At 41.5% G+C, this 16212-nt stretch overlaps 1 protein-coding gene across 2 annotated transcripts in view; it reads right to left on the bottom strand.

The window, feature by feature from the left end:
• NRXN3 (neurexin 3) overlaps positions 1 to 16212 on the bottom strand; it is a 919744-nt gene that overhangs the window by 880716 nt on the left and 22816 nt on the right. Inside the window, exon 2 of one of the 2 annotated variants that reach the window (XM_088057330.1) lies at positions 6095 to 6112. The exons of the other annotated variant lie outside the window; for it this stretch is intronic. Within the exon in view, the coding sequence (XP_087913456.1) occupies positions 6095 to 6112 (18 nt within the window). The remainder of the gene's footprint in view (positions 1 to 6094; positions 6113 to 16212) is intronic. 2 annotated transcript variants of the gene reach the window in all.

Below are 16212 nucleotides of genomic sequence, written 5' to 3'. Positions count from 1 at the left end.
AAAAAAATTTCAAACTACTTTTAAAAAAAACCTGTAAGCTATACGCTTTTTATATCAAAACAGTAAAATTAAGTGGCTCTAATTGTACAAAGTAGCAAGGGCTAACACTGGATTCTTATGAAGGCAGAAGGAAATTTTTAAAAGTAGCTTCAGAGTACAATGAAAGACCAATGTAGTTAAACAGCAGTCCTCATCTTTAAGGGTTTGCTAGGGGTTATTTTCAGTGTGGAGGAGAAAATATGGAAAAACTTGGAAACAGTTTGAATCCTGCTCCATCCCACCCCATTAGTACTTAGTGCTTAAAATGGAAAATAAAGCCACAAAACATAAGAAGGTGGGGATAGCACAAAACACAGCTGAGAGTGACAAGTGACTGCAGCAAAAAAGGAAGATGGACTCATTCATCTGGTTAATTATAGCTTGTCCTGCGTTACTGGGCCCATGATCCGTGGGTGTGCACGTGTGCGTGGGTGTACACGCACTGCTGAATTGCTCTGTTATGGCAGGCAGCCTCAGTATTGCCCTTTTAATGATGCCACCAAATGATTAGCCCAAAAGCTCTTAATGAATGGGAAAGGAGACTGCCAGGCAGCAGCAGCAACTCAGCTCCCCCCGGGGCAAGTTTTCCCACAGAGGATCTTTTTTCAGGGTATCAGGCTGCATGACCCATACAGGCAATAAGAGGGTCAGCTGCAACGTATGTGTGAGATAGGACATCAGACCCTCTAGTCCAGGATATGCACAAAATCCTTTATGGCAAAGCTGAAGAAAGAAATCATGCAAACCAGGGACTCTTCCAGAAATAAAATGACATCCATTATAGAGAGGAGCACTCAGATGAGTACTGGAGTCTGTTGATTTCACCTCCTTTCCAAATATCCTAAAACTAGCAGCTCCTTAAGAAATAGGCTCTTCTCTACTCTGAGCTTTGTATTCCAGTTCTACTGGCAGTTCCCTTTTCTACTGGGGAAGAGAGTTGACAAGCTCTTTATTTTCCAGGTGGTCTTCATAAAATAAGTATCTTGAAGTTCTCTAAAACCAAAAGTCCAAAGAAATTCCCTAAGAATCCCCAGGTACCAATAAAGAGGGCATTCCAGCAAGGCCAAATGATGGGACCCAGAAGAAGAAGCAAAACCCATGTCTTGAGAGATGTGAAGAACGGATAAGAAGCAAAATCGTTCTGCAGCCTAGATCAGACCATTTACCTGCTAGACAGGTCAGCTTTGCCAAGAGGGTAACTTGATTTCTTGGCTGCTGGTGTACATGGGGCCTTTTCTTTCTAACCCAGCAAAGCAGTAGCACAGGCCAGGGAGGTCAGTTCTGTTTGATTCAACCATGACATGCACGACAGCCAAGGGGCTGCTCCCAGGCCCCAGCAGTGAGCCCAGCCGGGAGTGCAGTTTTGTTATTGTAGCCGCAGGCCCACTTCCAATCTAATTACACACAACAGCTGTGCTAGCTCCTCTTTCCCATCCCCTTTCCTCCCTCTGCTATGTAATTCCAGGATAGGTTTTGTCATTATCAGTGGCAGTGAATCAGGGTGAATGGCATCTACTTTGAGTGATCAAAGGAATAAGAACATGAGATAGAAACCGAAGAGAAAGTTGTTTACCCCGACATCTATGGAAGCAATAGTGAAAAAAACATACTATCTCCTTTCACTCCCAGTAGAAACAGTATTTTGACATTCCTTGTGGCATTCTCCTATAAGTAGCTGCATAGGAAGGGCCACAAACATGGTGATGCTTGAAAACATGAAAACAAACATGCAAGTGCTCACAAATATGGCCACATGCACAAGAGAATGTGAGAGTACATGTGCAAGATCTCAGAGTGAATGCATTTTATGATTTATCCACAAAATGTGTATCACTGCAAAGCAGAGCACCTGATCAAATAGGTGCATGAGTTGGGAAAAGAACTGTTAGACATGGAATACAATTCTTCAGCTTGAAAAGATATCTCTGACAATATATACAATTGAGATAAAACCCCAATTGAGACAGAGCAGGTGAACAGGAAACATCTTTTTCTTTATTTGTGGGAAACAAAAAATAGGAGTCACTGAATGAAATTCTCAAGGAACAGGTGCAGAAACAATTGAAATAAAGTACTTACTACATTTCAGTGATTAAACAATGGGACTTGTTATCACAGGATACAGTAGAGTTAAAAAATACAAGTGGATTATGTAAAACAAAGACTGGATATATCCAGAAAAAATAAGTTCATCAATGACTGTAGAACACAGCTGGATGCAACATCAGGCCAGAAAGTCCTTAAAACAGTAATTACCAGAAACCACCAAGACACTGGGACAAGACTTATGCTATCATAGTTTCCTAAACTTCCTCCAAAGTATCTGCTTTCAAAAAAAGACAGGGAATGGCGGAATTCTTGTTCTCACCCTAGTGATTACTACTGCCATATTCTTGCAAATAGGTTTGCATGCAACTAAAAACCATTCACATTCCAGTGTAAGAAAATCACATTAGGGAACAGTACCTGTGCAAAGGGCATAAAAGAATCAAAATAATGGTGGCACATATGAAGAAGAACCTAAACCCATACATACTGGCTTCAAACTCCTAATGAGTGGCACTGACAATATGGCATAGATGCATTCCCACTGTGAGCTGGTACCTTCTGCAAACAGGAAACTTCAGATGGGCTGAAACCCATCATTTTCATGGCCCAAAAGCAGAGTTTTTCTTTAAAGAAGGAGAAGCCAGCATAAAGATACTGTTTAAATGACCCTATGACATGGAGTCAGGAAGATCAACTATAACAGCAGACCTGAGATGAAGAAGGGAAAGAAGCATTTAAAGACGGTGTTTGAAAGATTAAAGGCCCATATCAAAAATTTGCTAGTATGCTTATGCTTTCAATGATCTCTGCATCTTTATGGAGGATTTGTTCAGGTAAACAAGGACTAATTTTTCCTCTGGGAACTACCTAGGTAATGTCTACTGGGTTCTGTCCATTCAGATACATGCAAACACTAGTCAGCAGTAAAATCACGACAGCCAAAAACCTGGAACTTAATCTCTTAGTCTCCTCCCCATAAACATTTAAAAATCTCTTCCACAATAGGAATAAGCATGGTATGAATAGTAAAAGCACTGTTTAAACTTTAACAACCCCTCCCCAGCTATCAGTAACAGCCTCCATAATATCAAGGAACGATATTTAGTTCTTGCTCCTGCATCTATTCTTCCACTAGAAAAAAAAAAAAATAAATGAGATAGGAGCATATAACTTTCTCTTTGATCTATTGGTCTTTTTTTCAACTATTTATCTTTCAGAATCTATACCACTGGTAAAGAATAGAAGGTGCTGAGAAAGAAGCAGATACTGTGCAGAAGTGACAGAGGCATCCATTCCGGTCTGTGCTGCATGCCACTTCCCAGTCAGGCACTTAACCTCTGTACTAATAATGTTCCATGTACCATAATGTTCAGCCCCAGCACTCAAACCAGTTTGTGAAGGTGAGGTGAGGCTGTAGCTATAACCCCAAAGAGAAAACTGAAGTACTGAAAGAAGCTATTTCTCCTCAACATGACACAGCAAGTCAGTGACCCAGCCAAGTGCGGACAGCAACAATCCCAACTCCAGGGCGCTGTTCAAAATGTGGTGGTGTTATTTGAAGGAAAGGAGGGTTAACATCTGTCAAACTTCTTTTATATATGAAATAAGCCAGACGGGATCGAGTTGGCTCTTGAAAGGAGTATACCAATGAGCTCCTGTTGCTGGAGTGCCCTTCTTCACAAGCAGAGACCTCACAGCCAGGAAAGGCTTATGCTACATATTTCTGTTTACTTTAAAAATAAATAACCTCTTTGCACCTTGGAGTAAATGCACCCATCAGAACCCTTTGGGACCCACTGCTGCCAACCCCAGCCTATTCACAGCTACCTCCTCTTAGGGGGGAATTAGTTTGAACCAGTCTATTCAACAATAATGAATACTTATTTAATCAATGGGCTCTTTACAGCCCTTCTGCTGCCTGTGGGTAGTTACCACGAGCACATAAAATCCCTAATTTGTCTTTCAAACAGTAGATGGTTGAAGTAACCATTTTGATAGGGGCCTGAGGCTCTGTCCTTGCAATATAAATAGCTGGACGGCCAAATAGGTGTCTGCATAGCTTGGCAGAAGTACAGATGCAAACCCCTCTGGAGGTCCATCCGTGTCACTGCCCAATCTCACAGCAGTGCCAGTGCACCCCTGAGGGTGAGATGAGCAGAGGGATGAGATTACCTAGGAGTCATCAGTGACTGAGCCCTGTGATGAGGTGTGGGTAATTGTGAGACTGAAACCATGCAGACGATGGAGAGAACACATGAAAAAGCATTCACGTGTCACTAGAAATCCACAGGTGACTAAAAATCCTTGTGAGAAAGCACATAAGCAGTCCTGAAAAAAAGAACACATGTATGAGCAATGGGAAGAATAAAAAATTCACATCCAAATGTATAAATCATGAGAATAACAGGGCAGTAGGGCAGAAGAGCACAGAAAGCAGAAGGATGGACTGCTCCATGGTGCCCACACCAACAGCAGCAGACTCCTGTACTGGCTGTGCCACCTCTGCTTGGGCTCCTACCAGTGATGCTATCAGCTCCTGCACACAGGGAGATGTCCCTGATGTTACTTGAGGCAATGCTCATTACTGGCATAATATTAAGTGTCTCACTGGTAGAGCATAGCAAGGCCATGCTATCACAATTCACTCATCCTCCTCTGTCACACATCAACATCTTCAGGATGTTGGGGAGACTTGTGACTCGAAGTCTCTGGCACATGTCCTGTCAGATCCTGCCAAGACGAGAGAAAACAGGAGCTCCTGGACACCTCAGACTGGGGCAGAGAGATGGCAGAGATTCAGCCTTGTAGATAACAAAAAATATTGCATGTCAAAGTTGACAGAGCCTTTCTTTCCAAAGGCAACATTTGCCGTTCAGCCACTTCCATTCCACTGAGATGCACACAGAATGCAAAAGTTCTCAGAAGAACAAAAAGGTGGCTGATGAGAAAAACCAAAAGGCTAAATATGCCAGGAAAATGCCCAAGTGATGGGCCCTCTCTGCAGGTCTCTGAAGGTCTGATTACCCAAGTGTAGAAAAGAAGCAAATTGAAAAGAGAACTCAACACATTCCAGATCCAGATAACTCATTCCAGGTTGGGTTTAGCAAAAGTTATGCAGAAAGATGAGAAGGAAAAGAGCTTTGACTTGCCTATTATCCCCTTCCAGCCAGGGCAATATAGGATGCTTTCTTGGGCTCCGATTTCCATTTTACATAATGATAAAGCATGTGGAACTGCCCAAGTGTGAAGTAAAAATTAATTTCTAAAGTTTCACTGGCAACAGAATGTAGACTAGAGTCAAGTGGCCTAGTCCATCTAACACTTGTAGCTGAAGTTGGGAGACCCTGATGCTGTTAATAATGAGACAGCAATCTGAGGAGGGAGGTTTGGAGTTCTCTGTGGCAACATACACTGTTGTGGAAGAACTTCACACATAAACAAGCACGTGAAACACACATTCATTTTCCCTTTTAAATGAATCATTTGTTCCCTGGTGGGAATAAAATTTTGATACCTAAATAAGATCACACATTCAGATTCTGACAGAAAGGTACTCACTGGTTTATAAAAATGTAAAATAAAACAACAAAAAAGCCCTTTGTTAGTAGAAATGAAATTCAACGTGTTATCAGTGGGAGTAGCAAATGGAGTAGACTGCAGTAAGAGAAAGAAAATGACTAATCTAGATTTTTATGCCAGACTAGACACAGATGTATCAGAAATAAATTGTATATAATGCAGTTTTCAATGCCAAGTTCAATTAGCAATACAAGCAACCATTCTTAATGCAATTTTCATTCAGAAAGTGTCCCTTTAACTGACCAACACAATGTAGTCTCTGAAGAGGGAAGTTTGTGCCCTTTGCTACTATGAAAGCCTTCTTTCAGCAAAGACTGTGCAATCCAGACCTTGTGATGCCCAGCAGGAAACAGGATGAGACCTGCTTTGGTAACTTACCACTGCTCCTTAAAGGACAGCCTTTCAGGTCAGCAAAAGTAACACTTACCTGGAATATGATTGACATCTGTTGAGGTGTGTTCATGGCAAGCAGAAGGGAGAAAAGAAAGAGAAAGAAAGAGAAGAGAAAAAAAAAGCCATTAGAGATGCGCACAGCAACTCGGCATCCTTGCATGGAAATCAATTTCATGCAAAACCAGAAGTAATTAGGTTTGTTTGAAGGCCACCCATCTGCATCCAAGCACGCCGCCATGCAAGGGAGGAGGCACAGGCTCCCCCTCCACTGTGCATGTAAAAGTGAATCCACCATCATATCTGTCCGGAGAGAGTTCCTGGAATCAGATAGAACCAAGCCACATCAGTTCCTGTAAGAATATTAGTTAAAATATTCTATGTTTTTCACACACACGAATGCAAAAGAGAGAAACAAAAAACAACCTGCCTGCAGAAGGCTTCTATAGCACATAAATTCAAGCAAGTTTCTAGAAAAATAGAAAAGAACCTGCTCCCCTTTTATAAGGGGCCATGTGAATTTATGACCAGTAAGACATACATAGTCCCAAAGTCTAGAAGAGAGTCCAATCCTTTTCATTCTTTCTGCCCATCATTTTCCAAAAAGCATCCTTCATTGCAGACAGTAGTAGAGGTGGGGGAGAAGGAGTGTGTCAGAGCTCTGCACATCTCACATATTGTCTTTCACAAGATGCTAAATTCAGAAAAAATGTCATTTGGTACTTTTTCTCTCTGTGGCATAAGACTGTTTTTCAGAATCAATTACATAAATCTCAAAATAATTAAGTATTTTAAAAAGGGAGGAGGAAGACTGTGCAATTCATACTGCTGATAACAGAGATGGGACATATTCAAATGTACTGTCTGTTTTGGGCAGAGCCCACCAATCCCAAAGTACTTTAAAAATTAAAAAAAATGCTTCTCATAATTTTTTAGCATCCAAAATTTAGTCTTGCTCTGAATAGCTACACTTACCGTAATACCAAGAGGGAGAATCTCCTGAAATCTCATAGGATTAGATTAATATTTTCTTTACAAGGCAGCCCTCCAGAAAAAAAACAAACAACTTGCTTGAGGAAACAGGGAGGCCAGGTCCATAGAGGTCCACAGATAGCATTCTCCCCTGGAAGCTTGTACCCTTGTCCAGGAGTTGGGCTGGTAGAGTTATCAACTTTCCAGTAAGGCTTCAAAGAAATACATTAATGATTTGGACTACAGATGCCAGACTACTTCCACCACAAATTTAGGAGCATGACATACTGAGTACATTGGCTTCACACTAAGGTCTAAGGCTATATTCTTCTTCTCCCACTGTGCCCTCCAATTTCCATCAGTATTCCACCTTCCTGTCCAAACCCACTGTGCTCCCATGAAACTGGTGCCACTTGTTCTCTGGAGACACTGGCAATTCAGCAGAGAGTGATTCCCATGTGTGCTGCATTTCGCTTGTCACTTTGTAATGGCTCCAAAACCATTTGAGGATAAGTCTCTGTGGAAATCATACATATATCAAGCTGACCTTTCCTAAGGAGGTAACAATCCAAATAAAGCAATGCATGAAGAACGGAGGGACTGCTGCACCAATTCATTTAAATTCCATAGCATTTACTAAACATATAAGGCAGATCTGATGTGGATTATTTGCTGCCTTTCCTCTTTTAGCCCAAAATTGCATCTGAGAACCAGTGCCTTGGCAGGCCTAGAAGGACACTAAGCACTGAAAGTTCACCTGAAAGTAATTACTTCTAGGTAGGAAAACCAGTGTCAGGTAGCAATACATGCACTGAGGATGGAAAGCAAAAGAAGGTGATAGCAGGGGCAAAAGGAAGGAGCAGACCCTTAAACACCACTCCAGAATGTGAACATGATGACAAAGAATTAGAAGTCCACTGCTAGGAGCAGTCCTGAGTTGATGCACTGCTTGGGAAAAATCAGTGGCAGTTAGAGATGATCACATATCTCAGAAGAGGTAGAAGTGATTACCATAGGGCACTGCAAATATTTCTGATAATTCAGCATCCGCCTGAAATTCTACTCTAAGCAGGTAAAAAGTTCTCAGCCCATGTTTTCCTCTCAGCCTCCCTGCACACCTGACAATGGAGCAGGCACTGCTGCAGTCCGGGCTACCCAAGGGGGCCTAGAACAGCAGGCAGCCTCACCAGGGTGTCTCTGTTCCAGCAGGAAATCTGTGGGATGGCTGGGAAGTGAAAACTATCAGCAGATAGAAAGGGCAAAGGAAAGAGCTAGCCAAGGGTTAGCAAGGGATAAACACATTAAGCAAGTAAGAGAAGAGGCAGTGGGCTGTAACTGATACACTGCTTGAAATAATACTTATTTAACTGTGCAGGAATTAAACAGGTCATGAAACTGTTAAAAAGGGAAATGATGAAGTGCTAAGAGCTGACATAACCATCTCTAAAATTTAGTTTCTCAATAGCAAGTAAAAGCAAGGGGATTTCTTTTTACCTGATTTTTCTTTTTTTTTTTTGTGCCAAGGACTCTAAGAGCAAGCATCCCCCACCCTGACTGATTTAACTCTTAGCTTTTTTTTGCTGTATCTTTTTTTGCAAAGTTTCCACCCAACACGATTTCTGTATACATTAGTTGCCCCACTAAAGTAATTGTTTTCATCTCTCTGACACTTTCACAGTACTTACCTACATGGCAGCCCAGGTCATTACTTCCCATACTGAATACAGGAGTTTCTTGTATTGCAGACACCCCCCCATGTGGTATCTGCTGGCAAATGCTGATTTCCAAATGGTAAAATTACTTATTTTTTAGTTTAAAACAACAAGAGAAAGCACTGCTTTCTTTGCAAAGACAAAAAAATTACATATAACCAGTCAGTCCTCATGAAAGACCCTACAATAAATACCACTGAGGCATTAAAGTGAAACTGTCATGCAAGTCACAGAATCACAAAGCATAGAATATTCTCGGTTAGAAGGGACCCACAGGGATCATTGAGTCCAGCTCCTGGCCCTGCACAGCACCATCCCTAAGAATCACACCATGTGCCTGAGAGCTTTGTCCAAACACTCCTTGAGCTCTGTCAGGCTTGGTGCTGCAACCACTTTCCTGGGGAGCCTGTTCCAGTGCCTGAACACCACCTGGGTAAAAAAACATTTTCTAATATCAATGCAAGTCCCCATGGGAAACACCACCACATTTTTGCAGTGTGGAATGTTACTCCACTTTGGTTCACAATTAAAACTGTGGTTGCATATATTGACAAAAGGGACCCACCATACCATGGCTGGTGGCTCCACAATTAGGAGACACCTAATGCCTCAAGAAAGGTAAATGACAGATGACAGAGTGGTATGACCAGATTCAGGGACTGAGATGACTCGCCTTCAGACCCTGTCGTCTGAAATGTTCTTGACAATTCTCTTATGTTTTTCTGGTTTGTTTACAATAGGACTCCTTAAAACATGTCCCCACTCTCTTCCATTAGCACTACCTTCCTCCACCTACATAGACCTCCTCCCTGCCACAGCGACTGAGGAGGTAGAGCATTCCAGTTAAAGAGGGAGCATGCAGAACCCATGGCCAACAAAAACAATTCAATGACTGACATGACTTCCTGCCACATAGATAGAGGTTTCTCTACTTCCTTCAGCTCAGAGCAGTTCAAACACAGAAAGGTCTGCCTCTTAATGTAAGACAAGGCAGAGCTTGCTTTATCCTATACACAAGAGTCCATTTATTGCTCCTTTGTAAAGGGCTGAGCCGCAAGCCCGTAGTGTTTGCTTTTGTTCTTTGATGATAATAGCTGTGTTGAAAGAGGGATCAGCAGGGCCACTGCCTTTGTCTGGTGCAGCCCCAGCCATCTATCTGGGTGGGGTGGAAAGGCAAGAGGAGAATGAAGGGGAGCAGGGGAAACAAAGCAAACGTTATTATAGCTCAGATCATTTCCATGCCTGTACAGGAAACATCTGAGGTATTTTTCACTCTAACATTTTTAACACAAAGTTTAGCAGAAAAGGGAAGGTATCATGACAGGACACTCCCCTCTCCAGCTGGAAGACAAGGACAATACAAACTTTCGGAAGGCATAAGCCCTACCAATACTCATCACCCTGACTTGAAGAGACCTACTTTCATTTCCATTTCTGCAATCCATTCAATCTTGTCCCCCGCTTTGATGTGCTGTGGACACCTGTCTTCTGCCAGCTAAACTGTGAGCTACTGACTGAATTCACAAGTCACAAACAAGCTGGCAGGCAGAAGCACCCTAGGCTAAGTGGAAATAAGCACCTAGAAGTGAATGGCACTAAAGTTCTCCAGCATTCTCTTGTTACTTTCTGAACAGCAGTGTACAGAGAGGACTGAGGAGCAGGCAGAAACTAGAGAGAGAAGGAGGGAAAAAGCCATAAAACTTAGAGGCATTTTTTGTCATATGAGACCCACTCCCAAATGAGAGGAAATTCATCTTCTGGAAACAAGTCTGAAGATTATTCAGATACTGACTCCTAAAAAAGCTTTTCTAAAGTAGATTTGGCTCTCATCATTCTGCAAATACAGAAAATCGATATAGGTAGAATTTCTCTGACAGAAGCATGACTAGTCGGGAACTCAGGCACTTAATTTGACAAATTATATATATATGTGTGTGTGTGCATGTGTATATATATATATGTGTATGTATGTAAATGTGTATATATACATATGTATATATATATATAAACTGTTCAGAGCATAGATTGATGCATTTAGGACAGTCAGTGAAATGATTCAAAAGACATGTGATGAGCCAGCCTGAACTCCTGAAGTGTGGTAGTAAGAGATGTTGGTGACTCAGAACGGGGTGATTACCTCTTAACTGAGCTCTGATGGAACATATTAACAATATGAAGAGCTGCATTTTGATTCAGCTGGAAACACCTCAAACTGGCAAAAGCAAATTCTTCACTAATTTGATATTTGTTCAAACAAAGTGTCGATTTCACATGCTGATTTGGCAAGTGGTCTCATTCTATCCTAATCTGGTCTGTTAAGGCATAGATAAACACATGGTCCTACTTCATTTCCTACAGACTCTTCTTCAGTATGCAGTGGTTCAAAACCATCAGGGAGGGTTACAGTAACTCAAAAACAAATAGCATTTCTGTTGTATAAAGACCTTAGAACAACAATTTGCTTGGGTAAAGATGGACTTATTACTAAGATCAACTCCAAGCATTAGCACATCCTGAATATAGTGCTCACACTGGACACAGACACTTTGAAGACTGTTGTATTTATGCTTAAGCTAAAATCTTGGTTCCATTGAATCCATAAAAGACTTGAAAATTGCTGTAAGAGTGTCACGATTTTCACCCTTCATAGTTACTTAACATCTTTTGTTTCACAATGGTAGTACAATGCATCCCTGGTGTCCTTCTGATTATTCCAATGGGATTAATTTGTTAAATACTTAATTTGCTAAATGTTTAGGATACTGAAACAAATCCAAGACCACTCCAGCCTATGATGTCTGTCACTGAGCAACACACTGGGATCATGAAGAACTTCACAGTACTAGCAGGTGTAGGCCTTATTGTCTCACTCCAGAAGAATAGGACCCTGTAATTTGTGTTAATGGAGTGTTGAACACTTCTGATTTTATTCAGTAGAGATAAGTGGTGACACATACACAAACAAGTTCATTACAATCAATTACATTTCTCTGTGTTCTTTGTCCTATGGGATCTCTTAGGCTGCCAGCCTCTTGGGAATAGTATTCACTTGATACATTGCATAGAATTGCATACATTTGTGGTACTGTGCCTTTGCACAGCTAATACTTGGGATCCCAAAGCACTTATTAACTGTGAATATAGGACTCATTCATCCAGTATTGAAAAGCAGCCAGCTCTGAAGTGAAAGAGACAGATGTTTAACAGCTTATAGGAACGCCATACAGCAGTTTAGCATGTCAGAGTTAGAACAAGAATTACTTAAAGAGGCAGAATGAAACTTTGCTGATTCTACTAAAAGTGCTGTGTGATTTTAAAGCACTCATGATTTAAATGAGGTGAAGGGCTTTGATTTCAAAACTTATCTGATTTCAAATCTTATCTGAATTACAGTGATTTGAGGCTGCCATCCATTTCTCCATACTGTGCACATTAATGTGGGCAGCCTACCCTCTCCATGGGGCCAATGTGAGGTCGACTGACCTGTGCCCAAATGCAATACCTTCTGAGGCATAAGAAATTTGAGTGGAGCCCTTATCTACTAAGCAAAATGGACCCTTTACCTTAAGGGGCCAAGCTTTGTCCTCTCAGGCAACCAAGGCACTCAGGCAGAGTGTGTGCTTGAGCTAGCTGGGGAGACATTTGCAAACCACTATGGTTTTGTTACTGTTGTGTGGCCATGTAGGAGGGGCTTCCATATCAACATGGTATGGTTTAAGTATGCTTGCTGCTTTCAGAAACCAATGCACAGTTACTTAGCTTCAGTAAGAAAAAAAAAATCTTAGAGAAACAAATTCCTAATAATCCCTCTAATTAACTCTGTATCATTACTATTATTAGATAAAGTTACTTGCTGATTTCACAGCTTTCAGTAAAAGTACCATCCTCTCCCATACATCATAACAAATATACTCATGTACATTCCTCAGGGCCCTGGCTACATTGCTGGGGGAAACGTCAATAGTGCTGTAGCCCACTACTAGCAAAAATCCAACTGGAATTTAATTACTCAGTGCCCTCCAAACAATGTGTTGATCTTTACTTAAGCTCCCTAGATACAGTGCTCAAGCACTCCAGGAGGAGACTTCTTTATGTTTCATCCTAGGTGTCTGGGGACTGGACAAAATAGAGGATTTGCTCCCTACTATTTTGCACAACACTCTCAAACATCTACATTCAGCCAGCTATGTTCCCTGTCTTGTGGGGAACACAAAAATACATAACTGTATAACTTCTGAAGGGCATATGCAATCAGAAAAAAGTGTCCTTCATATTCACCGTAGATAGAACAAAAAGAGTCTTACGATGATGAAAGAGTAGTTTTGGCTTAATGTCAGGAAAGTTTGGTAGGAACAGGGTAATGAGGCTCTGGAGTACTTGGGCCACTGAGAGCTTGCCAAAAGAGACTATCAAGAAAAGACTAGACAAATATTTCTCATTAATTTTTCAGATTTCAGATTCTGATCTTTTCTTGGAAAGACTAGTTGGCCCTTGTGACCTTTTTCAATCCCATTTTCTATGATATTATTCTAATTCAAAACACACTCTACCCAGACAACCCCATCAGCAGCATCTGCCAGGCATCACAAGCCAGCAGCTTCAGCAATGGAGCAGGGAAGACACCAAAGTCAAGCCTCTGACAGCAGCCATGCATAGGTACTCAGGGAAGAGTCAAAGGAACTAAGAAAAATCACAGTACCATTATCAACAACTTCCAGCAATGAGACTGGTGGATGTTGTATCAGGATCAAAATGCTGATCACTCCTTGATGGACTTCTCCCTCCTTGAATTTGTCAGGTCTCTTCTGGAACCAGAATTGATGTGATGTGAAACTGGTGGTTTTTCTTCATTTAAAACCTGCAACTGGGCATCCCCAAACTGTTGCTTTATAAAATACAGTAATAAGCATTCTCTATTCAGCATGACCCCAGCATTCCTGATTATAAGTAGCTACTTCACCTCCTGCTTTAGCTACTTCTTTTCTAAACTAAAGAGTGCTGGTCCATCAACACCCTCTGTAGTGGGAAGCTGTACTTTACCTATAGTGAAAAGGCACCAAAATTATCTACATCAAGACCAGTGTTGAAGTTTATCCTGGAATTAGTTGTACCAGGCTATTTGTATAACTATTATATTTTACCACAGGTCTAAACCCATCGAAAGTCCTTTCCTTTGCTAAGTACCAATATGACCAAAATTCCCATGAGAACAAAGCTATTATTCTCATCAGAAACATGGACTGACAAGAGCAAGAAATGCAGATTGTGTTTGAACAGATCAGACTAAGATCACCCTACTGCTCTGGCAGTCCTTGTACCTCACCAGAGGCTGGTGCAGATCCAGGCCCCTTCTCTTTCTGTTTAGCAGTATCATGCCTGAAGTCCCACAAAGAGCATTTCTCTGCCTTAGAATTCACTTGAAATGCTTGGGCCAAGAACAAGCTGAAGATCTGTGTCCAGAGAACAAAGTATGTTAAAGAATAACATGGACATTCTTGATGGCACGTGCCCAAGTTTGGCACACACAGCACACTGTCTCCTCCTCAAGCACTACCATTTGTCATCCGATGTTCCATGCAAACAGCAGAAGTCGCTGTATGGTTCACTGTGTTACATATTGGAAATCACAAAGATTTTCCACCTAAGTGGCCACTCACAGGAAAGTAAAAAAAAAGGACTAAATTACTTTCCAGCCTTTAGCTACAATATTTGGGACTGCAATTTGTAAGGCATTTGTATATGAGGAACAGTGGCATGGTCACATAGAAAGTTGTTCTTCAATTTTCTTAGGTAAAGAGAGTAAGATGATTTCTCTTTACTTCCCAGCTTGGAGGAAACAAGAAGCTATGGCCTTCTAAAGGCATACAGGCATACTTCTACATTACAGTTCTATATCATTACCTAGGCATCTCTGCACCTGCTTCCACACACACACCTATGGCTGGAAACTCCTATCCTCATTCAGATTTCCGTTCATGGTGAAAAGTCTCACGCTTTGAAAAGCCTTTCAAAAACTATTTGCAACATTCCCATGGGCAGTTGTTTCCTCATGCTTAAATTACAATTGAAACTGTCTTCACATTACAAGCCAAATTTTCTCTTGACTTTAACAAGAACTAAATCAATTAATGTGACATTTCAATGGCTGCATCATGTCATAGCAAGACTTATTATTGTAAGCTGGAGGTGACACACAAGAGATCTTAGGGACACAGGAGTCAGTTTCTCTCCAATGGTCTTCTTGTTTTAATTGATTTAGGCATCAGGAAAGGATGGGAAATGGATGAATGCCTCTAAATGAAATTACCCTCCACCAGGTGAATACTCCCCTGGGTTCACCAACACAGCTACTTCTCTGACCCCTCAGATCCAGCAAAGGCAATACTCCTAGAAGGTTATCAGGGCATAGAGACAGCCAAGAGCTTGATGATGCTGATGTGCAACAGTGGACTCTCCTAAGATGACCACCACGAAAATTAACCTATTTTTGAGCAGTCTTGTAAACTTACACTAAAAAGTGAACTAAGCATATGACCCAAGGAGCTAAAACTAGTTTCATTGATGGAAGTCTGCAATCTGTTCAAAGCACTGAAACCGGGCCCATGGTGTTTCACCCTTGCTCACATCACCTGCAAGGCTGACACAGAGACTGGAAATCCAGGCATTACCAACCATATGCCACAGAAGGAGAGTACTCTCCTCCTGTTAAGGAAGAACCTGCACACCTGCTAAGGATTTTCATCTTTGTCCTGTTCTCAGAACATCACCATGACAGTTACAAAAGGCATTTACTACTGCCAAATCCATTGCAAATTGTGCTGCCTCTATTCCTTTCTTATCTAAAAAATGACAGGTGGAAATGAACTTTGGGCATATTTCCTATGACATACACATCAATGAGAATATTCAATAAATAGTAACACAAAGAACAGAAAAAGGAGTTAACCCAAGGAGATTTGGGGAGCAAAAAAATTATAAGTAAGCAGAAAAAGGTTTGTTAAGCCTATAAAACAGCCCAAGTTATAATCTATTTGCTGTACCCAGTCTTGGAATTAATAAAACAAATCCCTTGATATGTCTGACAGAGTTATTAGAGGATGTTAATATTCTTCTCAGAGCAATCTGAAGAGGTGGAGCTGGAGCCACAGAATGCTGTGACTAGCCTTGTTAAGCAAAGGTAGAGAGAAAATAGGGGGATCCCTTCTTCAAACCCACCTCAGGCTCACTGTCAGCATTGCTTATTCCTGTCCAGCCTACTCTGGAATGTGTTAGAAGCTGTAGAACAAAAGGCAAAGCTACACAGAGGAAAACTCCCCATCCCCAGATCTCAATCTCACAGGAGGCAGGAAGAGAGACACTGCCACTGGTTGAGCCCTGGGATGCCTGAGCCCTTCCCTGCTCACAGCAGGCTGGGGTGTGAGGTCACAGAAGGGAGGACATCCTGTATCACTGGTCTCAGAGGACAACACCT

Source organism: Pseudopodoces humilis, chromosome 7 (assembly GCF_049639895.1).
Source record: "Pseudopodoces humilis isolate 2021_Gansu_Grassland_sample_001 chromosome 7, ASM4963989v1, whole genome shotgun sequence".
NCBI lineage: Eukaryota > Metazoa > Chordata > Aves > Passeriformes > Paridae > Pseudopodoces > Pseudopodoces humilis.
Note: the sequence above shows the minus strand (reverse complement) of the source record. Positions and strands in the feature narration are given on the sequence as shown.